Consider the following 25,858-nt stretch of genomic DNA (forward strand, 5'->3'; position numbering starts at 1 on the left):
ACAAAATAAAACTAGTATAGAATTTGATCCTAAAAATGTTTTTATATAAGAAAACTAAGATGTAGAGTAGAAGGAAGAAACTATTAAGCAGCTCCCAAGTGAATTAAATTAGAACTAAAAGCCTAAATAGCAATAGATTTAAAGTATTTATTCAAATACAAACAAAAACGCTAGCAATAGACCTAAAACAATTAAAGAATTACCCAGTTAGGTTACAGAAGTCGAAGAAAGCTCATTAACTAGTAGCATGAAGCCTGGATCTTAGTGTATCAATTAGACATTAGACTTTAATAAAGACTCTGGTAATGTCGAAGAGATTAATCAAAGAATTGGTTAATTGATGTAAATGATGCCTTTAAAAAAAGAAATTCCTAAATAGAATTAAAGTTTAAAGTAAACACCTATAAGAGAAATGAGTTAATAAAGCAGAGTTTAAACAGCAAACATAAAAAAATTTGGTAACAGAAGAGTATTGAGGTACAATAGTAATGAAAACTAAACTGTGAGTAATTTTTACTAAGCAAAAGAAGATAACTTTTTTGATAAAAGTGGTTAATAGAATTTATATAATTATAATTAAAATGTAAGTAAATCTCATGATTTTTATAGCAAATGCTCATTGTCGAGTAATAAATTAATTAATAGCAGAGAATAATTAAATGAATAGTCCACTATCAAAGATTAGCAAATTAAGTTAAATACTTTAAGTTATTCTACAATAAATTAGCCAAGAGAAGAATAGAGTTTAAAGGTTCAAAATTCTATTAAGCATTAGGAGTCAAAAGAAAGTTTTTAGGTCAACAAAGAAATATTATTAACTAAGTAAGTTTCTATAGAGGAGCAACATAAAAAACCTATAATATCTTAAGATTAAAATAATGGAAATCATTCAGAAAATAATGTATAAAATATATAAGAAACTATCAAAATTTAACAAAAAAACACACTTAAAAGAAAAATAAATTTCACAAATAAGCCAATTTATATAAATTATTAAGATTAAAAAATGCTTACAGAAGGTGACCAAATTGAATATGAAAATCCAGATTTGAAACAAACTATTAAGGTGTAAGAAATGATGATTTAAGAGTAAAAATTAAAGTAACAGCTAAGTATTCTGCGATCTCAAGGTGATAGAGTTAATAAATTAGACAAACATTTTTATTATAATGATGAAGGAAACAGCTTTTAGTCTTAGAGGGTAACTCCTTTTACAAAAGAAAGAAGAAGAGAGACATAGACACCTGTTTTGAGAAAAAACTACAGTAGCTTGACTCCAGTGAATAACTCAAATTAGAAAAATTAAACAAACTATTAAACAATAAATAATACAAATGTGTACGATATATAAAACGAAGCTAATCACTATAGCAATTAAGAAAGATAGTTTTAAAATGCTATATCCATAGAGAATAATTAAAAGATTGAAAATAATAATGATTAATATTACAATTAATCTATTCAGACTTTAAATAATAACTAATCCACTATTTCTACATTGGCAAAAACTAACAATTAGTAATAAATTATCAGATAAAATATATCTAACAAATTATAGAATCGCACACCTATTCCTAAAAGAACAACAGATAATTAAAATGAAATCAAAAATCTTTCTAAGTCACCAATCAACAATAAAAAAACTATTATTGTCAGAGATAATTTATCTCCTCATTAACGAATTTATGTCTAGCAGGGTTAAATGTCAAATTAAATACTTTAAAATAAAACTAATCAAAATATAACCTTGTAATAGCCTAGTTATTAAAATGAAGAAAATTTATATAATCAAACCTTCTCAGAAAATTTTAACAATTAGCAAAGCTTTAGTAATTTTGAATAAGAAATTTCTGAAGATTAAGAAATGTAAATATCTTTACTAAAACAGTAATTTGATAACATCATTTAAAACTGCTATGTAAAACCAAAAAAAACTAATTAATAACAAAGGAGATATGTGTAACAATCATTTATTTGATAAATTTGAATGTTAAATCAACTAATAAACTATCTTATTTATAATAAATGATAAAAATATAAATACAACTAATTAATTTCAAATAAAAATATTTTTGACCTTGCTAACAAATAAAATTTCTAAAAATAAATAGAAAATTTAAAGAAAATATTCAATGAGATAGATAAATAATCAATACATATATTTTGAGTAAATTTATGATTAATTAAAAAGAAATTCATTCTCGAAAGTTACTCTCAAAAAGGATTTAATATTATAAATAAATTCTAGATTTATTCTTTTTCAATAGTACGTAAATTAAGGTACTTTTTGTATTTAAAGTTTGATTATTATTTATAAACTAAACACATTTATATGCAGAATATTATATTAAAAATTAAAAATTTATCTTCAAAAAAATTTATTATTTTCAAATAAATTTGCTCAAAGTTTTAATTTAATTTTAGAAATAAAAAATGATAAATAAATTTTAGAAACATTTTGTTGACAGTTAAGCGAGATTTGGTTTAGAGTTTATTTCTAGAAAATATTTTAGTTTCAAAAAGATAGACCTTAATATAAAGAAATAAGAATAAAACAAGGAATTTGATTTCTTTGTTATTGGAGGAGGATCTGGAGGATTAGCTGCAAGTAAAGAAGCAGCTCAATTAGGTGCTAAAGTTGGATTGGCAGACTATGTTGCTCCCACGCCAATTGGTACATCTTGGGGTTTAGGTGGGACTTGTGTAAATGTTGGTTGTATTCCTAAAAAGTTAATGCATATTGCTGCATAATACGGTGAAAGTTATGAATAGTAAGAAATATCTGGATGGAATGTAAACAGATAGTCAATTCAAAATAATTGGATTTAGCTAGTACATAGAATTTAAGAAAATGTTAAAAGAACTAACTTTGGTTACAGAGTATCTTTAAGAGAAAATAAAGTCACTTATTTTAATTCCTTAGCAACTATTATTGACTAAAACACTATTAAGCTTTAATCAGGTGAATAGCTTAAAGACGCTATTTATGTGAAAGCAAAATAAATTCTGATAAGTGTAGGTGGAAGACCAAATTATTTACCACATATTGATAGAAATCTCGTAATTACTTCAGACGATCTATTTAGCTTGACTAAACCTCCAGGTAGCTTTTTTTAATTTAATATAAATTTTAAATAAATTTTTAATTAAATTTAGGCAAAACTCTTATTGTTGGAGCTTCTTACATTGCACTAGAATGTGCAGGGTTTTTAAATGGACTTGGGTACGATGTTACAGTTCTTTACAGAAACAAAATTTTAAGTGGATTCGATTAAGATGTGGCTTAAAAATTATAAGAATATATGAGCTATCATGGAGTTAAATTTGTAAAAGATGAAATTAAGCATATATCAACCCACAACGAAAGCTAAAGAGAAGTTACTTTTAATTTTGGTGGATAAAAGGAAATATTCGATACAGTTATGTTAGCTATTGGCAGAGTTCCAAACACTTAAAGTCTAGGTTTAGAAAATGTTGGAGTTAAATTATCTAAAAATAGAAAAATACTAGCTGATCAAAAGGATTAAACATCTGTAAGCAATATATTTGCAATAGGAGATGCTGTTGAAGGTAACTTATTAGCTTTAGTTTATTTTTAAAATAAATAATTTTATTTAATAATAGGGAGAATGGAATTAACACCTGTGGCAATAAAATAAGGGAGATTTTTGGCTTAGAGACTTTTTAACAATTAAAATGAACTTGTAGATTATAACACTATCCCAACAACTATATTTACACCTTTAGAATACTCTTGTATAGGATTGAGTGAAGAGCAAGCAATTTAAAAGTTTGGATAAGAAAATATTTGGTGTTATGTTTCTAAATTCAAACCTCTAGAATGGACTTTTTCTGAAAAAGACAATAAATCAAGAGGATACTGTAAACTAATAGTAAATAGATAAGATAATGAAAGAATTATAGGCTTACATTATTTAGGTCCTAACGCAGCTGAAGTGGCTCAAGGATATGCTGTTGCATTTTAAATGGGAGCTACTAAAAGAGATTTTGATAAAACTATAGCCATACATCCTTCCTCTAGCGAAGAATTTGTATTACTTAAGTAAATTAAGGGCATATCTGAGACAGAAGAGTGGTTGTGTTGTGGTTGATTTAATATTTATTTTGTAATTTTTATCATTAATAAAAAAATTCCTAAATTCTCAAAAGAAAAAAAATTATATAAAGCAAACAGAATTAATTTAACGTCTAATTTATAAAACTTATTTTAATCTAAAATAAAAATTAAAATGATTTAAAGTTAATTTTAAATACACTTTAGTTGGTTGATTGTCTTTGTAAATTATCAAATAATTTATTTTGTAAATAATAAATTAAATAATAATTATAGGTTAATTAATGAAAAGCTTTTTAGTTCAATTAAAAATCAATATTGTTAATTTAATTTTTTATTTTTAATTCATTTTTAAAATACATTTTAGGATTTTTAATAAAAAATGTAAAAAAAATTTTATGTTTTCAAGTAGATTTTATTTGTTTATTAAACAAAATTTTTGAAAGACAAATAAATCAATTTAGTATGATTAATAATTTTTGATAACTTTATATTATTTGGTTTATTACTTTAGTTGATAAATATTTATAAGCACTAATTACATATTTTTTTTTGATTGGTCATTTATTAAAACAGCTGATTCATTCAAAAATAGAGTTTAATAATTTAGGGTAAATAGAAATATAATTTTTATTCAATAAAGTATTGAGAGAGATACAAATAAGCGAATGGCAGAATTCACTTACCATGATTATCTCTTGCACAAAGTTGTCTAACCTTATTCAATAAGAGGTTAAAACAGTGAAAGCGCTAACTTAAAGAGAAATATACCCCTTTATATGACTAGATAAGCAGGGAAAGTGCGCGAATAGCATTAAGTTGAATCAAAAAACATAGTTACTAAATAGGCTGTTTAACCACCCCAGGTTTTTCTTGATTCTTAGTTTGAAAAACTTTAGCAATAGCAAGAAGGTTTATATCATAGAAAGCCTGGTATAGATACTAATATAGGGATGAATAGGACAGTGAAATCTATTTTTTAAAATGATGATTTTAGTGATAAAAATGATCCTATTTTCAAAAACATTAGAAATAGGATTTAAAATGAAAAATATGTTGATGATTTTTATGTCTTAACAGAAGGAGCACGTCCTAGAAACACTCAAAAAGAAGAAAAACTATCAATTGAAAAAGAGATTAAGACTGTTTTGCAAGAAAAAGTTAATGAAGACTAACTTAAAAAGCTTTACAGAAAGTACGTTTTAGAAACCATGAAAAAAAATATTGCTCTGGAAAAGAAAATGAGGATGTTTGAAAAGTGATTTATTTTTATGCAATATTTATTCTAAAAAGATGTTTAATTTTTTTATTTAAAACTTAGAGAGCATGAAGTTAAAATTGGTTCGTTGCAATTAATTGACAACAGGAAAAGTTCATTAAAAAATGTTCCTGAAGATTAACAAATAATAGGAAAGTCAGCAAGTATGGCTGCTATAAATGGTACTCACTCTCTTGTCTTATAGAATTCTTTTGAATAAAATCAGAAAAGCAGAAAACTGGAGTCTTTTATAGACCCTTCTAAGGTTTTTGGGCAAGAAACAATGTCTTAACTAAAAGATCTTGAATAAGACAGACCAAACCAAAATAAAAATAAATTGCAATAATCTAAATAGGCTATTAATTTTAAGTAGAGACTAAGTGGATTAAAGTTAGATTTTTCTAACAAACCATAAATGAAAGAAACATCAAAGTAAACTTGTAAGAATATAAAATTAGTTTTTTCTAATTTTAATAATTAATGCATACTATTAATAATCACTTTTTCTGAAAAAAAAAATATTCAATTCAGTAAAAAAATGGACTTTTTTATAAAAAATAAATTAAATTAAACATATTTTAACATTGCTTTAATTTTTAAAAATAATAAAGAAGAAGCAAGCTCCTAAATAAGCTCATTTTAAACTCCTATTGCTGCAAATAATTTTTAAAGCTATATATAAAAGCAGGATTCATTTGAGCATGATGAGGAAGAAACTGTTGAACAGTATTAAATGAAATAACTACAAAAACTTTAGGAAATAAATAAAAAGTAACAACAATACAAATACAATAATAAAGAAAGTGAGAAAGCTCATATAAAAAATTTATGTAATTACTTCGATCTAAGCTTGCAAAAACTGCTTAATTTAGAAGATAAAAAGCAATGTAAATTTAGTACATTATGCTCTTTTTTTCAAGATTTTATTTTAATGATAAATAGTGAAGCAGAATAATGTGAAAAAATTAGCAGAAATTACTTTAGAGAGTGAAGGAGATTCTGAATAAGAAGAACATTTTGATGATATTGAAGGATTAGATGATGATAGTATGATAATCGATAAGAATGACAATACCTAAGATTTAGGAGGCAGCTAGCAAAACTAGCAGGAAAAATTTAAGATAAACAAGGAGCTAATATAGTGCAAATAAAGAGAAGAAGAGGTGTTATTTGAAAGAATAAAGTATGAAAATGAATAAAATATCATAAATGAATAGGATGAAAAGCTAATTAAAAGTATAATTAATTTAGAAAATAAGCAAGCAATATTCTAGAAGTATGTCCAAAAAAAGAAAAGGCAACTCTAATTATAAAATTTGCTCAACTTAAAGGAGCAGTAAATGAAAAAATAATTTTAAAACTCTGTCTTTACTAGCTCAAGCCCATTTAAGAGCAAGCAGACTTAAAATACCAAGCAGAGTGAATTAAAAAACTAATCAATTTAAAGTTTATCTAACATGAAAATCTAGAATGAAATTTCTCAACCAGAAGACTTTGTTAAAACTAATGTTTAGCTAGGAAGATAAACATCATATAAAATGTAAAATGGAAAACCTGTGCATGAATAGTCTGTTATTTCCTTTTTAAAATCAGATCTTAAAATATTAGATTCACCAAAGTCTAAAATTTATAAACCTTTTAACAGAACAACAAAGCAATAGGATTTAATTACTTAAGGAAGTGATACTTCTTCTAAAAAGTTAAATCTTGTAAGATTAACTTAACTATCAGCTCCAAAATATGCTAATTAATAGTAAATATTTTATTTATTTATTTTTCATTTTAATTTTAAAAAAATTTTAATTTTCATTATTAAAAAATTATTAATTTGCAATTTCTTCAAACAAACTCAATAAAGATTAAATTTATGTTTGTGAAGTTTTGATCCAAAATTAATCTCCTTTTTCAAAAAATCTTAAAAAATAAAATTTTAAAATAAATCAAACTTAAGAGCATTATTTTTATATTAAGTATTCAACAATAATGTCAAAATAACTTTAAAATTTCTGTTAAATTTTATTGAATCACTAATAAATTTTAAATCTCTTAAAAAGGGATAATATAAAAATTAATTTTTTATAATAAACAATATTATTTTTTAAAACTAAAAATTCTCTAAAAAAAATAAAATGTTAATCATTTTATAACTAAATTTCCTTTTTAGTTTTCAACTTTTATTCTGTTTTAATATTTATGATTGAGCTTATTGAATATAATTTATTTTTATTAAATAGATTCATGGATCAGGTAACAAGAAAAGATAGTTTTGACTTGTTTAGTACCTAGGCCACATCAGGAAGAAAACCTTTTTATAGTACTAATTACTCAACTTTAAAGAAAAATAAAGATAGAAATATTAGCAAAAGTTAACAAATAGATTTTTACACTTAAAAAAAAATAAACTAGGCTGAAATTGATTAAATGAAATTAAATTTTTTAAACTTTTTTGATAGCTGTTTTGATAAAAAGCATTAATTTGAAGAAGAAAAATAGAAACTTAGACTTGAAATAAGTGATTGGTATTGCCAAAATTAATAACAACTCACAAAGTTGTCAAATTATACAGGCCCGAAGCTATCTACTCTTTCTTAAGAGTTCAAGTAGTTTATTGAATAAAAGAACTTTAAAAAGAAGCTATTTAACTATTTAATAAACACAATGGAATAAAAAGATAGACAAATGGCTATTTATTTATATAAATAAGATAGATAATTAGATGACTTATGAGTGATTTAATTCTATTTTTATATTAAATGCAAACGTTTTTTCTAAATATTCTATCCTTAAAAATTGATTTGAGTTTAAAAAAAATTAAAATTAACTAAAAACCTAATTTTTAAATTTAAAAATTTTCATAAAAAATTAATTTTAAAAATAAAAATTAAAAGGTTATGAATAAAAATTATAAATGTTAAACCAATTTAAAAAAATTTATTAGATATTGCAAAAAATGTTTTTGATTTAGAAAAAGTTAAATTATCATTTATAAACAAATTAATGAGCTAGTTTGATCTTAAAGGTGAATTAATTTTACTAAAATAATAAATTAATAGATAATATATCAAAATTATGAAACAAAAGTAAAAATAAAACACTAATTTTTAAAATATATTAATTTATTAATACTTTAATTTTAATTATAAAATAATTGTTGATAATAGTAAAAATACTTAGTACCAGCTAAATCTTTTATATGAGATCTTTTTTAATTCTCTTTAAACATTTTTAATATAGAAATTTAGTTTCAGAATAATTTATTTAATTTGAATGAATTAAATATTTGATATGTTATTACTTAAACTTTATAAATTAATTTTGATTTTGATTTTAGAAATAAATTTTTTATTTGACAAAGAAATCAATTTTATAAAGAAGATCGATCTTAAAAGTAAATTAATATTTGAATAATAATAGATAGATAATATGCAATATGTATATATAGTTTTTAATATCAATGTTATAAAACAAAAGTAATAAAAGGAAAGAAATTTTATTTGTAGTTAGATTAAAAGTTTGTTTTTTAGAATCTTGCGATTTTTCTATCAAGGAAAATTAATTTTTATTATTATTGTTGACTAAAATAAATTATCTATATTTTTATTGAATTATTTTTATTATTATTATTGATTTAGTCTTTAATTCGATTAAATTATTATTTTTTATTAATAAAATTCTTATTTATTTATTTAGATAAATATATTGATAGATATAAATTGCTTTATTTATTTATTTAGATAAAATCAATGAGATTATTGATTGGTGATGGATGATAAATAGTTTAAGATGCATTTTATTTTGAGTCATAATTATTTTATTTTTGTAATTGAATTTCAATTGGCTATTAAATTTATTTAATGTACAAAATTTGTTTGGTTTATAATGTTGTGTTTTCAGAAGGCATTATCCCAGTTTGGATCACGAGCCATTCCTATATTATATTTTGTTGAATCTTTATCTTACTCTTACTTTATTTTTTGTATAACTAATTTGCCTTCTCTGTATTTCTTTTCTAGCATATCTGAATTCAGAAGTTTTTCTTAGGGAGGAATGTAAGGTGGTGAAATTTATTTATTATAAAGCTAATCCCATTCAAAATTATCAAACCATGGATTTGTTTTTAGAGCAGCATAACTACCTCCTAACCTGAGTTCGGGAACTTTTTATAGCAATTACTCAATTAATAGCTTAGCTTTTCTGTCTTTCAAGAAAGGGGGGAATTTTATATCCTTTGAATTTATCTCTTCATAAATTTCATATGGATCTTGAGCGTCTTCAGCATAAGGAACTTATCCACACATGAATTCGTATAGACAAATTCCAACACTCCATAAATCACTTGAATATGAGTAACCTTTACCTTTAATAATCTCAGGAGCCATATAATGGGGAGTACCAATAATTGTAAAGGTACGTCCTATTGATTTACCTTTACTCAAAAGTTTGGCAGCACCCATATCAATCATATACATATAGCCCGTATGGTCAACCATCATATTTTCTGGTTTGACATCTCTATAAATAATTTAACGTGAATGAAGGTACTCCAAGCACAAAATAAGGGAACCAACATAAAACTGAGAGTCGAAAGTGGAAAGTAAACCAATATCACGAATTACATCAAAAAGTTCAAGACCATTGATGAATTTCAGCAAGAAGTAAACAGATTAATCGTCTTTAAAGGTACGAATGAAATTCATTATGAATGGGAATTGTATCATTTCCAATACATTCTTTTCTGATATTAAATGCTTTTCCAAATTTTATTCAATAATTTATCCCTTTGAGACGCTCTTTAAAGCATAAAGCTCTCTTGTATTTTTTCTGCGAACTAAATAAACGCTACCAAATTATCCTACACCCAGCTTTTTGATGTAAATTAAATCTTCTAACTTGATATGTGAATAATCTTCTTTTTAGTTTTCTCTTTTCATTTTAACTTCGTGAGAATCTACATTTTTCTTTATTACTGAGAGAACATCACCGCCAATACATTTGTGGAATTATTTAAAGCTGATTGTAGATAATACAGCATCAGAGCCAATAACTATTCTTTAATCAAACTAAATATTTTAATTTGTTAGAGGAAGATAATAATCTCCAAATATTTAACCCTTATCAGCTAAAATTTATCCGCTGTCTTCTCCTTTGATATTACCATCTAAGACTGCAATTAAGGTGTCACAGTAATCCCCCTTCTCATATAATACAGTACCATTCTTATAATTTGATATCTTTGTGTTCATTAGAATTTTTTCAACTTATATATTTGTGAGTTTAAGTAGAAGCTGGTTATTGTTGTAAGCCCATCTTTGTTTATTTGCATAAACAATTTTTTAGATCTATAAATAATTTATTAAATAGATTAATTTGACTAAATGTAAATAAATTTTAACAAAAGATCTTTAATTATTAATCAAGGAAATTAAGATTAAAGTGCAAACTTAATTCTTAACCACATTTTTTCTAAAAAATTTTTATTAACAAATTGGCATAAAATTTTTATTTTTATAATTTATAAATAGAATATTTTAACATTTCGCTAAAGAGGCTCGCTTGTTTTAATTTACTGTAACTTAAATACAAAAAAATTAATAATTAATTGATAATATTACTTTTCCACCTAAAATTCTAGTTAAGTCATCACGTCCTAATGAAAGCAATTTCACTTCTTCATCAGCTTTTACAGTAGCTGCTCTTGTAGATTTTATATAGAGCGCTTACTCACCAAATGAGTCACTTTAGTATAAATTTCTAATCAAAACCCCATTTTTCCATACAGATACTTTACCTTCCTTAATGAGATAGAAGGAATCAGCTCTATCACCTTCACTTACAATATTATCTCCAGGTTTAAATCTTACAGAAATCAGTGCTGAAGCAATACTGTCCTTTTGTTCATCACTCATAAAACTAAAGAATGGCACACTCTCCATAAACTTTCTATTAGTTTGAGAATCTCTTTAGACAATTTCTTCGACTGTCTTTCTAAAGGTATGCCTATCTATAGCCCAAAATTAACAGTCTACAATACATTTGATACTAGCACTTCTAGGTGCACTGTAAAGTAAGGCAAGTTCACCTATTCCTGTTCCTGGTCCTAATTATTTCTTTTCTTATTCATCTATTTCAATTGCAATAGTACCAGATTTAATAAAAAAGAAGGCAGAAGCTTTGTCTCCTTGCTTAAAAAGATACTGATCTTTCTTTGTTTAACAAAGGAACATCTAATTAGCTACTTCCTTTATTTAGTCTTCTGAAAGCGAATAAAAGACAGAGTTATTCTTTAAACTTTAAATGATAAAATCATTTTCTTCTTAGTTAGGTTTTTTAGATTGTCTTGTATAATTTTCTGTTTTTTCATCTTAATTTCCGCTTTACAAAAATAACTTATTGTTTTGCTATCCTTCTTTCCTATTTTTACGCTCGATATTTAACTAATTTTCTGAGCCTTATTTTTATTATTCAAACCCATCTTTGAAGGTTTTTGAAGATATTTGCGCTGGAGACGGGGAAGGCATTTCATTTTTTGAGTTACTATTCATCGCTGGCAAATATCCTCCCTAAGCTCCATCTTAAAGTTAATTAGGTATAGTTTTACCTAGAAGTTCTTAAACATCCATTGAGGGTCTTGGCTTACTATTTGTTACCGTACGACGAATCGATATGCTATTTTCTTTTGCTAACTTTGGTGGACTTATTTGCTATTATTATGTAATGTTAGTATTCACTTGAGAACCTTGTTTCATTAGTTATATTGATGCTGAATTACTTCCTGGAACTTTTTAGCTCTAATTTATTTATAAGGTGAGTCCTTTTTAATCTGCATCAGTGCCAGCAGGACTAACCTTTTTAGAATTATTATTTTTACTACCAAGAGTTTAGTTAGCATCTGTATTTTTCAAATCTGTATCTATAGATGTACTAGTTTATTTTCCTTTATTAGCTCCATTCTCATTAGAAAACTAGGATTTCTTCTGAGGGATGTTTGGAGCTATTTTAGAATTTGTTCCACAACCCATTTATTTAGTTAATATGATGATTAAAAAGTTATCACAGAAAATGTTTAATTTAATTAAAATATTCTTATAAAGGCTTTTAATTACTATACTGGTTTTAGGATTTACAAAATCTATATAATTTTACAATCTATTAATCTTTCCTTGGTTTAAAAGAAAGAGAGCGAATGAATGAATGGCAATTACTAAATTTTAAGCTAAATATCAAATATTTTCTATATTGAACAAATAATATAAATTCTATTTTATTAATATAATTATTGTTTTAGTTAAATTCAAGTAATAGCCTAAATTATTGAGTTATGTAGAGTTTATATTTGCTTTGAGGATCCGTAAGTAAGGATATAATACTTTAGAAATAATAATTTGTCAATGCTAAAGTATGAAATTTATATTAGTTTTTAATCAGCTTAAAAATTCTCTTTTTAAAAATTTAGTATTTCACTATCTTTTTTAAGTACCAAGTAAAATGGTTTAAGCTTTTTCAAGTGTCCTAAGAATATTGGTTGCTAAAGAAATCTAACTTTTACTATTATAAATGAGTGTAGTGAATTTTTTTGCCTTTCTTTGTTCTTTTTTTTAATTAAAATAAACGATATTTCAAGTCTATATTTTCTTGAAACTCTTTAAATTTTTATATCAATTTATGTAATATATTCAAAAACAAAAGTTAGACAAACCCTAGAAAAATAAGCTTTCTATCAAAAAAATATATTTTGTGCTAAAAATTTTTTGATTGTCTCTTATTCTTACTTAATTTATCTTTTGGTTATGTGTTTTTTGACTTATTCGAACTTATTAAAAAAACTGTAAGTATTTTATTTGAAAATACTAATTACTGTTCATTTGATGTAGCATTAACTTTTTTATCCTATTCAACATTTTATTTAAAATTCGTGAATATAATGATTTTTAATTCTAAAACTGATAGTCAGTAAGAATATTTCATAAATAAACATACATTTAAAGAGTCTTTTAAAATGATAATTTAAAATTTAGTTAATCTTTTATTATTAGAAGAAAATTCGTCTATGTCCATAAATTACTTTATTTTTATTTAAAATAATAGGATAGTATGCTAATAATCGAGTGGGTCAAAACATAATCAAAAATTAATATCAATCTAACTAGATCTACTATTTAACCATCTAATAAATCTAAAAAGATACAACAATCAAGCTTTATAAAAGGAAAATGTAAATAAATATGCAAAAATTCAAAATCTTTAAATGTTTATTCTTTTAACCTGATTAGATATGCAAATTGTTTATTTTTTTTCATTCCTTTTATTATTTAATATTCAAAATTACATTTATAATTTTTGTGAATAAATAAAATTCACAACAAGCTCGAATTATAAAATCAAAAAAAATAATAAATCTTAATCTGGTTAAATTAATAGCGTGAACCTCAAAAATATTTATAAAGCTATTTAAAGGTTAATGCAATATAATCAAATAAATTAAAACAAATTTAAATTTTGTAAAATTAATAAACTCAAATAACCCTAATACTTCCTTGGATATTTTTTTAGCGTATTCTCCTTTAAAATTAAATACTTGGAATTTAAGGTAAATCGCTTCAAGGTTGTTTTGTATCTTTTGAAAATTGCATTTATAAAAATGTAAGCTAAATGATGTGGATCTAAAATTTATAAAATGAAATTGTATTACATAAAATTCATGTATCTTTATAACTACTTTTCTTCTATAATTTTTTTTATGATTAATTTTTCTATAGGGTATAAAATATATTAGTAGTATAATTAAGAGTTACTCAAGTACTTATCAGCTCATTTATAAAATAAAATTCAAAAAAGGATTAATTTCTCATAGAAATAAATATTAAGTGATAATTAATTAATTAGCAAGGACTTAAAATATGCTAGCATATACTGTGGTTATTTGTTATTTTTCTCATTATAATTTGTCATTAAAATATCATTCTATTTATTATAAAGAGAAATTGACTGATTTTTTGGAAAATTGTAACTTTTTATTCAAATTAGAATAAATATACTTATTAATTTAAATCTATTATAATTTTTTTTATAGTTTATTTATTATTTTTTAAAATATTCCAATTTAAATTTCTAGTTGGATCCAAAATTAATGAAAATAAAATATTACACCTTGACATAAAACCTGATAATATTTTAAGAAACAATTATGGTTAATATACTTATACTGATTTTGGTTTTCAACTATTAAAACAACAGAAAAAACACATGGTTAAATGGAAGAAATTATTTTTTTTATAGATTTATTTCTAAGAATAAAAGAAATAAATAATAAACAAGAGTTAAAGGATGAAGTCTTTACTTTTCATCAACATAGTAAAAAGATTTATTTTATAAAGAACAGACTTATCATTAAATTTATTTTAAATCAGATATTTTTTCTTAAGTAAAATCTTTAAATATGGTGATATATTTTACAAATAAAATATTATTAAACAATGTCCAAATTAAGAAGACTCAAACATTTAAGATTTATTAAAATAATCTAATGATACTAATGAAAAAATATGTTAAAAGATATTCAATTTCAAAGGAAAGATTGTGTAAATTTACGCCAAAGATTTTTTGATTTATTGATTAAACTAAATCTGATGTTTATTTAGAATCATATTCTAAAAAAATAAGTAAAATACTTGATTTATTTTTCTATAATAAAAATAGGAAATCATCCTTCAATAGCTAAATCTCTAAATAATATTGGTAACTATTATCAATCAATTGGTTATCACCAAAGAGCTTTAAAATATTTTTAGTAATCTCCTGAAATGAGAAAATAAATTTACTAAGAAGACCTTTTTGAAATAGCTGTATCACTTAGTAATACTGGGTTTTGTTACTTCGGACTTGTTAAAAATATAAAAAATTAAAAATTCTAAAAGAATCTATTGAAATTTAAAAATAAATATTTAAATAAGAAATAGTTATATTGTTCCAGATACACTCAACAATATTTGTATTTGCTAAGATTCCCTTGGAAATAAATCAGTTGCAATAGAACATTTTTTTAATATATGAATATATGTAAATATATTCCATGTAAGAATTCCTCTGTTTTAGCATCATCCATAAATATTATTGGATTATGCTTTCAAAATATTGGCAATAAATAGAAAGTATTATAATATTTTTAGAAATTCTTTATAATGAATAAAAAAATTTTCAAAGGTATTCACCCATAAATAGCATTAATTATGAATAAGTACTTGGAGATGACTAAAAAATCTAAGAATTAATATTGGAATATATTAAAATAAAACAATTAATTTACAAAAATAACACCCTGATAATTCAATAGCTCTTAATAATCTTGTTCATAATTAAAAATATTTTGGTGAAAATTAAAAAAGCTTTAGAGTATTTAAAACAATCTGTAGTATAGGGGGAAAATTATATCAACCAACGATAGCAGCTATTATCGATAACATTTATGTTTGCTATCAAAATCTTAAAAATTACAAAAAAGATTTGGGATTTAATTTCAATCTTACGAAAGAAAAAAATATAAAGATACTTGTATCTTAGCTATATTGGAAATTCATATTATATTCTAGTTAGAATACGTATTGTAATTTCATGTATGATATGTAAAAATTATCCTGAATTAATTAATATAATAAAAAAATATTATGACTTTATTAATATATATAATTTCTCTTTAATCATTTTTAAAATATTGGATGATCAATATCACTAATATATGGTTTTTCTTTTTCTCTATACGGCTTAGCTGGAAATTTATAATTCATTATTTCAATAATCTCTTCTTTTATTTCTTACGATCCTTTTAGTTTTTACAAATTACAAATTTAATATTCTAATTGATTTTAATCTTTCGTAAAATTGAATATTAATTTAGATTCTTAAAAAAATATTTTTTTTACTGTATTCCTCAAATATCAAAATTACTTAAATTAAAGCATTTTTTATGATTGAGTAAGCTAATAAGCATTAAAAATGTTAATAGTTGCCTTTTTATTTAATTTAATTTATAGAATTGTGGTGGATTACTTTTAAAAATTTCATTTGCTATTAAATTTAATAATTAAAGACAATCTATTTATTTAAAATTTAAACATTACCTTTTAAGGGTGGAATTAATATTCCTAATTCTGTATTACTTATGTAAAGCTGAGTATTATCTTTATTTAGCTTTCCCCATGCTGCTTCAGAAAAATTATGACTAATTTATCGATATTTTAATAAATTAATTAATCTTTTAGTTTTTAATAGTAATAAAATAAGTATTGAACCTTCCAATATAAATGATTGAATCATCATTTATTTCTCCATTTTACTCACAGACTATCATAGTCTTAAAATGAGGAATAATTCCTTTTTGTTTATCTTGGGATTCACCCAAAGAATCCATTTACTTGCATTAAAATTAGTAAAATATATTTTTAAGAAAAGACTCTTTTTAGTATCTTTTACTAGTTAAAAATAAAGTATCAGAATAGCCAGCTCCATCTAGAGTTTTATTTTAAATATAATCCTTAGAAGGGAATATTAATCTAATTTCATCATTTTTTTCTGGGTCATTTTTTTTCACTTTATCTTTAAGCTCTATTTCGCTGCAAAATTGATAAGGTAAAAAGCAAAACAAAAATTCATTAACAAAGGTTCTGTCTATAGTACCTAAGCTAGTGCTTTGAGAGTATAGAACTTTTTTTGAGTCAATCTATATTTTTTAAATTATAAATAAGTAAAGTAAAGCAGTAAAATATTTATTGACAAAAATATATTTATTTTAATTAATACAAATCATTAATTAGTTAATTAAATAAATAATAATTATCAAATTTCAATTTAATTTAATTATAATTTAAGTTTGATATTTAAAAATTTTATTTACATAAAATAACAATATATATCTATTTAATTCTAAAATATTAAAACTTAACTTACATTTCTTGGATTGAATACTTAACAAATTTTTCTGATCCTCATCTTTCCATAATCATGTATTTAAGAGCCTGAAAACTTTCCTGGAAGAGAGGAAACAAGCATAAAATTAATTCCTTTTATTTAATAATTTCTTAAATTAATATCAAGCATCTCCTTAACATCAAAATAGGGACATATTTTATCTATAAATTCATTAAGCACATCTATAAAATCCTCATTCATATCTACATCATTTATGTTTCTATAATTTTTTTCTAGATTAACAACTTTGACTCCTTTAGATCCTATTGAGATATTACTATTAAAATAGTCTAAGCTTTAAGAAACTTAAATTTGTTATGGTATCAATTCAAAATCTTTAAACCATATAATATTTGACCAGTTAGTCCAGTGAAGAATTCTTAAATTTCCTGTCCCAATCACTATTCTAAGAAATTTAGGGAATTTAAGTATCCACAATTTCGAATGAAAGCAACCCCAAGTTTTAGAAAGATAGTCTTTTGGAGGATAAACTATTGTAAAATTTTCAAAATATTAATGATTTTTAATCACATTTCTTTTCTCATTCCATTATTTTATCTTATCATCAGCAATAACTACCTATTAATTTAAAAATTAATTTACTTTAAATTCGAAATACTTCTTTTTAATATTTTAATTATTCATAAAGCATTTTATAAATTACTTTGAAATTTTTTAACGTTCTTAAACAAAAAGAGTTTTAGTATTTTGTTAATTTATGTAAAAGTAAAAAAATTTTTAAATTTGAAAAATATAAAGAGAAGCTTACTTTGACATTTGCCTTCACTAAAGGAAGCACAAGTTCTTCATCTAAACCTTTAGTAGTCAAAAAGGCAGAAATTAAGGTCTTTTTCGGGCATAAATTTTTTTCTGTTTAAATTGATTTAAAATTAAAATACCCGCATAATAATAAATAAATTAATTCATATCCAATAAATAATTATGCTTTTAAATTTTTAAAATCTATATTTAATTAGTGCTACCTTTATAGAAAGGGTCTTCATAAAATAGAGCGCGAAAGTTAATGAAATGCTTGTTCGTTTTCAGATTTTTATGATGCACTAGTTGATTCATGTAAAAATCAGTCAATTTATTTTTAGGTTAATTTTCTTACTATTCGTTTTATCTGAATTTAATAGGAGGAAAGCAGGTATACTCGCTCTTAGAAACATTTTAATGAGCTTAGTCAATAGAATCATTTTAGTATATTCTTTCGCTATATAATTTAAATTTATTCCTTTCTTCAAGCTCTCCTAAAGTAAATTCTTCAGCTTCATTCTACTGAGAATATTATTTGTAATCTCGTTTTTTACTGCTTTTATTGTGTGAGTCGAAGCTATTTTCAGAAATTAAATCACTTCTTATTTCTTCCATCAATAATTTCTTCAGATTAATTTTTTTAAATTTATTATTTTAGTTAATTTAAGTTAAAAAAAGTAGTAAAATAATATCTTTTGAGAAAAAAATTTATATGAATAATCAGAAAATCTACTTTAAATATTTCAATTATTTTTGAAGAAAATTAGGTAATAGAAATAAATGGATTTCTGATCAATAAATTATAATCTATTTATAATAATTAAATAATATAAAAGTGAAAATGTATTTATGTGTGTAGTGATTATTTAAGTTTTGGAATAATAATAGTAATTAATTTAAAAATATCTAGATTTACATAGATAATTTTTGTTGTTAATTAATAAAAAACTAGTGAATTTTTTTTTTCTTTGAAAATTAAGTGAAAAACAAAAAAAAATTTAGATTTTTCTTATATTTTTTAAAAGTTAATGATTTATTAGTAATGTTGGATCTGTCATTAGGAATGTGCATTTTAAGATAATGTTTTAAATTAAAAGAATTTAAGCCCTTGCTATTGCAAAGGTTCTCTTGAGAGTGTACATAGAGAATGCTTAAATCAATGGGTCACCAAACGCTATAAAAAAATAATTAATGAAATTGATGTAAAAGAAATATAGAAGATGGAAGATAGCGACTTTTAAAATCCATCTCATCCAGTAATGAAAAAACTAGCAATAAAATGTCCTAATTGTAAATATTCTCTTAAATATGAAGTTATTGAACTTCCTTAGTAACCAAGTATAAAGGCTATTTTTGAACATAATTGCAAAGAAAAAATTATATTATTGATTTTGGTAGTATTTTAAATAGGCTTGTTAGTATTAGATTATTAAAAGAATGATTAAAGAGAGTAAGGTTAGCAGTGTAATAGCGAGACAGATTACGATAGGAAAATGTGTAGTTTATAGTAAAGCCCTGATATTGAAAACAAACAAGATTTTGATATAGTAAATATTTTGTACATATTCACAGTATTTACTGTTCTGATAGCTGCTGGATACAACATTTTTTCAGACTCTAAAATTAATTTTGGCATACAAGTAAAAGACAAAGATTATGTAGAAAACATATCAAAAATACAAGCTAACATCGGCTTTAATGATAGTTGCTTGTAAATAAAATAAGGATGAAGCTGCTTAAAAAGAATAACTAAATTACCTTATTAGAGCTATAAAAATAGATTCAATAAAAGAAATAAAGTAACAAGACTACTTTAGATATATTAATAACTTATTTATTTAAAAAACTTACTCCTTATTTAAAACTGAAAATCCTGCTCAAAAAAGCAAAGTACTAAAAATATTTTTCAAAAAAGATAAATATAACGACTAGATAAAATATTTGCTATATTAAATTTAACAAAATATATTACAATTTTATAATTAATTACTTGTTCTTTATTTGCATAAGATTGCATTTTATTTTCAACAAAATATTTTTTAATTTAAAAAATTATTCTGGTTTGTTAAGTTATTTCAAATAATTTCAGCTATTATTTTGGTTAAGAATAACTAAATTTTTTCTATTTCAAATTAAAAAATCTATCATTAATTTGGTAGATTTAGTACTTTTATTCTTTCTAACTTAAAATTAATTAATTTGATATTATTCAAATATCTTTAAAGGATAAATAAGAAATTTTATTTTTGCTTATTAAAAGTTTTTAAATATCTTTAAATATCTTTAAATTTTAAATAAATTAAAAAATAAAATTAACATAAAACAAATTATCAAGTACGAAAAAAACTGCAAAATATTAAGCATTCTATTTCTATCTAAAAATAAAAGATAAAATTAATTTCATTTTCATTATTTTTTATTATAAAAAACTGAAATTTAACTAAAAATACCTTTTAATATAAAATAATATTTTAAATTTACAAAATTTCTATTTTAATAACTAAAAATATTAGTTTGTATTTTTATAAACTCAATTTAGTAGAAAAAAATATATTTATAGTTATTTATTATAAAACGTAGCTATTACTATAAAATAAATTATCTACATAGATGAAACCAAAATACTTTTTAAAATGATAATATTAGAAAAATACTAAAACAGAAAAAATAATAATTAAATAATGATATAAGTAAAATATTTTAAATCTTTAATTTTCAATAGTTTTCTAATATAAATTATAAGAATGATTTGTAAATAGCTGTATTTAAAGGTTCGTATTATTTTTAGTTATGCAGCATGAAAGTAAGTTTGTCATTAGATGAAATTATTGAATTTAAGTAAGTTAATGGAATTTATGTTTTCTATTATAAAATAAATTCAAGTAACTCTTAAGCAGATGTGGTATTCCATATTTTAATATATCTTTCAAGGACATCATTTTAAATCTTTAAATGGCCCACTGGTAATATTTAGTTTATCTCTTTTAAAAATATCAAATAATGGTTTAGTAATTTAGATCTTCCTTTTTCTGAATATTTTTTTATGCTAGATGCATTTTTGAGGAATTCTTATGTCCACTATTCTAGAATATTCCTATAAATATCTAATTAGACTGTGGGGCTTAAGTAATAGTTATTATTTTAATTATTTGCTGACCTTTAATTATAGCTGATATTGTCTTTTTCTAATTTTTACTTAAATTCTTTGAAGAAATAAAGACTATTATCAATATATAAAGGTTTTTAAGTATCTATTGTATAATCTCCTGGTTTCCAATTTACTTAGCCAAAATCTTAGAAAATATTTTCTTTTTCAATTTATTGTCTACAGTAATCACGAATAATAAAATTCTTCATTTGTTTTAAATAATTTTGTATTTCTTAATTGATTATTTTTTCAACAAAATTTTAAACTGAACTTGTAGAATCAATTAAGCTTAGATGAGAAATTATTTGGCCTTTAACAAGTTATAAATATTTGTTCAATGCATATATACTTTACACAGAAGACAATCTTTGCTAAAAATCAAATTAAATCATTAGCTTTTGTCTTCTTAAATTACTACTCTCTGTTGCTACTGAGCTATACATTTAAGAATTATTAGTCTTTTTATGAATACTTCCTTACATTTAATTATTTTCATTAATATTATTGATTTAGTAATTATTGTTAGCACAACTTAAGGTGAAAATATTCATATCTCTGTTACAATCTGCATAATTTACTTAATTTTACTATACTTACTGTGAATATTTTTGAGATATTTTATCATTATTATTGTACTAACTAGAAGAAGTATTTATCTATTCATTATCACATTCAAAGTAATCGATTGACCTTACAATCATAGCTCTTAATTCTTTATAAGGAAGGTATTTTAATAAATTTTCATGAATAGGAGCTAATTAATTGATCTATTTTTCAATATTCTAAATTGAATTAGACATGCTGTGTACATCAATACTTGTATTTGTAAGTTCCTCAAATCTTTAATTATCAATAAAAAGCCCAAATATTGAATAAAAATAAAATTCAATGATTTTTTGAACTTCTAAAAATATTTCATATCCTATTGGAGTTAAATATTTCATCAATTAAAGATAACTATGAACACATTCTATTAAAAGAATTGCGCTTTAGCAACAGTATCCCACTTCATCTTACTCTTCAGGTTTGACAGACTCATACATTTTCATTCCTGGATTACTAATATTATCTTATTAAAATATGTCATACTAATTTATTGTGGGTTTAGCTTTTCTTTGAAAGAGTGCATTTTAGCTACTCTATAATGTATTAAATTAGGTCTAATCTAAGTCATCAATAGGATCATCTGGATCTTTCATAGAAATCTGTTTAAATGGTCTTTATATAATAAATAAATAAATAAATAAAATTTAACTAATAACTATCAATTTTTTTTACTTAAAATTGTTATTAATCTCAGCAAAAATAGGATCAAAAGAGTAGTTGAGTAGAATTCTATTCTAAGAAGTAAAAGCTTTAACAGAAATAGTGGGATTAAATATTCTTTTGCTCTAATCGTGCATTATTGAACCTTCTCTTTCATTTTTAGATTATATTCTTAATAGACTAAAATACAAATTATTTAAATAAGATTCAGGGAGTTTATTTCTCGACCAATTATCTTTTAAAATAGCTTTTCTTAGCTGTTTGATTTATAAATCAGCATGGGATTTCAGCTTTTACATTAAAATCTTTTTAAATACTTATATAGTGTCTGATAAATTAGCATCGTTGTCGTATTCTTTTACAATCAACATCATTTAACTAATCATCACTACAATTTTATCAATAACTGCATTTGAGTATGTTTCTAAATTCATATTTAGAATCAAAATCTAAACCTTACTCAAAACTGCTTCTGATACTTCCTTTTTCATACCTTATATAGCTTGGTCAAGTTATTTCAAATAGACTATAAAATCTGTTTCTCTTGTAGTATTAGTACCAGTATTATGATTTGACTAAAATTAGCTGTGGAACCTCTAGCATTACTCTAAATTGAATAACAAAAGAGTGATATGATGAAATATTCTCTTCATAGATTCAGCATACTGTTCTCCTGTCATGTATTATAATTAATTCAAATTTACAATATTTTAATTTTTTTAGAAATTATCATCAAATCTTTAAGAAGCATGCAGATTACTTCTCTTTTCTATGTAACTCTAAGCATTTTAAAATGATCTTAGTACTGAAATATCCAAGGCCTTTTTAACATACTGCACCATCATCTTTTAACAATATTAATTTATGTTAAGAAAACTCTATTTATTTTTATATAAATAATTTTATTTAATTTACCTTTGAAAGAGGGATTGCAATCTAAAACTGCTTCTCTAGAATAAAATAAGATTTCAGTATGTATTTATACTTCTCCAAATTAAAAGGCTAACTATTTATTCTGAGAATAGGACTGTGCTCATAGCTACAAAACAATTCGTTTGTTAAAATTTATTATAATATAGAATATATTTTGTTGAGCTTATCTGAAATATAAATTTATCCATTACTCAAACACTTTAGCACTTTAAGACTTTATGATTATTAACTCTATAAATATTGCTGATTGCAAGAGTCCAAAAGGACTAATAGATCTTCGAACTGCTAGATATTATTAATAGAAACTGATATCTTAGCTGAATAAATAAAGCTACTATACTTAAGCTAAAATTTTTATAAGAAATTAATAACAAATTCAACTCTTTTTTTCTTTTTTACCAACTTATTAATCTCCTTAAGTCTCTAAGCATATAATATTTTGTAATTTTGCAGCTTTATTTTAGCTTTCTATACTTTTCCTAAGGTATCATCTGTTACTGTTGCAACAACTTTGATCATTTCTGTTCCCATATAAAGAGTGTGTTAATTTTGCATAGCATTTTCTCCTATCTATTCTTTAACTAGTTCATCATAATTCTAAAGTTTTTCAATCCTAAACACAGCATTTTCAATGTTATCTAATACCATATTCTTTTTTTCATAAGCACTCATACCTGGATATGTCCTTCCAAAATGCAAATTAATTTCGTATTCTAAAACTTTTTCATAGTCGTATTCGCTAGTAAAGTAAACATCAGCTAATTCGTTTAAGTTTTCTTTTTAAGCTGAAGAGGAAACAATAGATTATTCAAGAATAGATTTTTATTAATTTTATTAACCATAATAATTATTTTGATAATTTAAATTATTGTTGTAATTTAAGGAATTATTTTGCATATTTAAATCACTATCATCAATATTATTAAATATTCTACGTCTTTAAGGCTATTATTGAAACTAATAATCCTCTTTATTAAATAACTGATGGTTATTGTATTAATTTTACATCTAATTTTACTCCATTCCAAATTATCTAACCTCATAGTCATTATGAGGATAAGAATTTATTTAATCTTGAGAGTTTTCAAATCTATCTTTACTAAACTTATTATAATTTTATTCATTATTTTAAAAAAAGATATTATTTTTATCTTTAGTATTGTTAAATTAATTTTCAAAATTATTTTAGTTAACTTATTAATTTTATAATTTATATTCAAACTAATTATTCATTCTATTTTATTGCTACTAAAATGACGAATCATTATCCTAGCTTATATCATCAAAAATTCTCCTTTTTGTGAACTTTTGCTATTAAATTTAATTGCCTTGATTCTCATTATAATTTCTAAATTATTTATAAAAACATAGATTAATTATTTAATTAAATCAATCAATAAATTATTTACCTATCAAATCCTGCTGAAATATTATTTTAATTATTTTAAAATCCTCTTTGAGGTATTTAATTTTCTGTAATTTATCTTTTTTAAAATTAATACTCTGTTTCTTCTTTTTAAAACCTATTTGCATTCATATTTTAATTGTGCTAATGATTATTGAGGAATTTATTTTAATTTGTAAAATCTTGTTGCTCGTTATAATCATTTTACTCATTAAATGATCCATAAGGAGAAATTTCATCCTAGCTTTCTTATTCTTAGTCATCATACTTATTATGAAATATTCTATTGTTTTTATTTTGTTGATTTTAAAGTGCATTTTGAGAGCGGCTATTCATATTGTTTTAATTTTAATTGTTTTTCATTAAATTTTCATCTAAAATCCATCCATTATTTGCAATCAAGTTTTTATCTTATTGATCTGGGTGTTTTTATTCTTCTTATTCCTATATCTATATTTCATTTTTATTTGGAGTTGTCTTCTTCTTATTAAATAATTTGTTAAACTAATCTCCTAAGTCATTTGCATACTTCTTTGCTTTAACTGAATACTCTGCTTAAATAGTTTTTATTTGATCTGATATTTTTTTATTATCTTTTTATTTATTATCATCATTGTTATCTTTATCATTAATCCCAAATCTATCTTTTAGTTTATTCATAATATTATTTTTATTTTCTGATTACTACTCATTTTGTTCATCTTTGAAAATCTTATCCTTTAACTTGTCAAAATATCCTTTTTCCTGCTTTTCACTCTTCTCTTCTGTCTTAATTAAATTTTGTGCTTGCCTTTTCGCTACATATTCTAATATTCCATCTTCCAAATTTTATACTTTTTTCTGAAATTAGCTAAACATAATTCAATTTTTGTAATATTCTATAAATTAAATTTTTTTAATTTTTAAAAGTTGATTTTTAATTATGAAAAAGAGTCAGAAAAAGTCAGAATAAATCAGAATAAATTGGGGTTGGGGTTGGGGTTGGGGTTGGGGTTGGGGTTGGGGTTGGGGTTGGGGTTGGGGTTGGGGTTGGGGTTGGGGTTGGGGTTGGGG

General features: G+C 23.1%; 6 protein-coding genes across 6 annotated transcripts; 2 read left to right on the forward strand and 4 right to left on the reverse strand. All coding sequences in view use genetic code 6, as the record gives it.

Moving 5' to 3' along the window:
• Window positions 1–2,433: 2,433 nt before the first annotated feature.
• TTHERM_000723629 (thioredoxin glutathione reductase) lies at window positions 2,434–4,112 on the forward strand (the record flags this gene model as incomplete). Its single annotated transcript, XM_012800342.1, has 3 exons — window positions 2,434–3,103; window positions 3,157–3,570; window positions 3,625–4,112. 3 exons carry the CDS (start codon window positions 2,434–2,436, stop codon window positions 4,110–4,112), a joined length of 1,572 nt encoding a protein of 523 aa, XP_012655796.1.
• Window positions 4,113–4,626: 514 nt separating this feature from the next.
• Window positions 4,627–8,060, forward strand: TTHERM_00723630 (thioredoxin and glutathione reductase family protein; the record flags this gene model as incomplete). Its single annotated transcript, XM_001031841.2, has 5 exons — window positions 4,627–5,333; window positions 5,397–5,773; window positions 5,945–6,220; window positions 6,276–7,086; window positions 7,568–8,060. The coding sequence occupies exons 1-5, from the start codon at window positions 4,744–4,746 to the stop codon at window positions 8,058–8,060; spliced, it is 2,547 nt and encodes an 848-aa protein (XP_001031841.2). The 5' UTR covers window positions 4,627–4,743.
• A 650-nt stretch (window positions 8,061–8,710) lies between these two features.
• On the reverse strand, window positions 8,711–12,434 carry TTHERM_00723640 (CGMP-dependent kinase 5-1). The gene is made up of 2 exons (XM_001031842.2): window positions 10,946–12,434; window positions 8,711–10,672 (listed from the first exon to the last, which is right to left on the reverse strand). Exons 1-2 carry the CDS (start codon window positions 12,350–12,352, stop codon window positions 9,224–9,226), a joined length of 2,856 nt encoding a protein of 951 aa, XP_001031842.1. The 5' UTR covers window positions 12,353–12,434; the 3' UTR covers window positions 8,711–9,223.
• A 3,593-nt stretch (window positions 12,435–16,027) lies between these two features.
• Window positions 16,028–18,668, reverse strand: TTHERM_00723650 (tyrosyl-DNA phosphodiesterase family protein; the record flags this gene model as incomplete). Its single annotated transcript, XM_001031843.2, has 6 exons — window positions 16,028–16,149; window positions 16,448–16,548; window positions 16,619–17,046; window positions 17,274–17,873; window positions 18,064–18,164; window positions 18,278–18,668. 6 exons carry the CDS (start codon window positions 18,666–18,668, stop codon window positions 16,028–16,030), a joined length of 1,743 nt encoding a protein of 580 aa, XP_001031843.2.
• A 634-nt stretch (window positions 18,669–19,302) lies between these two features.
• On the reverse strand, window positions 19,303–19,743 carry TTHERM_000723669 (hypothetical protein; the record flags this gene model as incomplete). Its single annotated transcript, XM_012800343.1, has 1 exon — window positions 19,303–19,743. One exon carries the CDS (start codon window positions 19,741–19,743, stop codon window positions 19,303–19,305), a length of 441 nt encoding a protein of 146 aa, XP_012655797.1.
• A 1,025-nt stretch (window positions 19,744–20,768) lies between these two features.
• Window positions 20,769–25,663, reverse strand: TTHERM_00723670 (hypothetical protein; the record flags this gene model as incomplete). Its single annotated transcript, XM_001031845.2, has 4 exons — window positions 20,769–22,419; window positions 22,480–23,312; window positions 23,383–24,748; window positions 24,810–25,663. The coding sequence occupies 4 exons, from the start codon at window positions 25,661–25,663 to the stop codon at window positions 20,769–20,771; spliced, it is 4,704 nt and encodes a 1,567-aa protein (XP_001031845.2).
• Window positions 25,664–25,858: the final 195 nt, after the last annotated feature.

Source organism: Tetrahymena thermophila, assembly GCF_000189635.1.
Source record: "Tetrahymena thermophila SB210 genomic scaffold scf_8254362, whole genome shotgun sequence".
Taxonomy (NCBI): Eukaryota; Ciliophora; class Oligohymenophorea; order Hymenostomatida; family Tetrahymenidae; genus Tetrahymena; species Tetrahymena thermophila.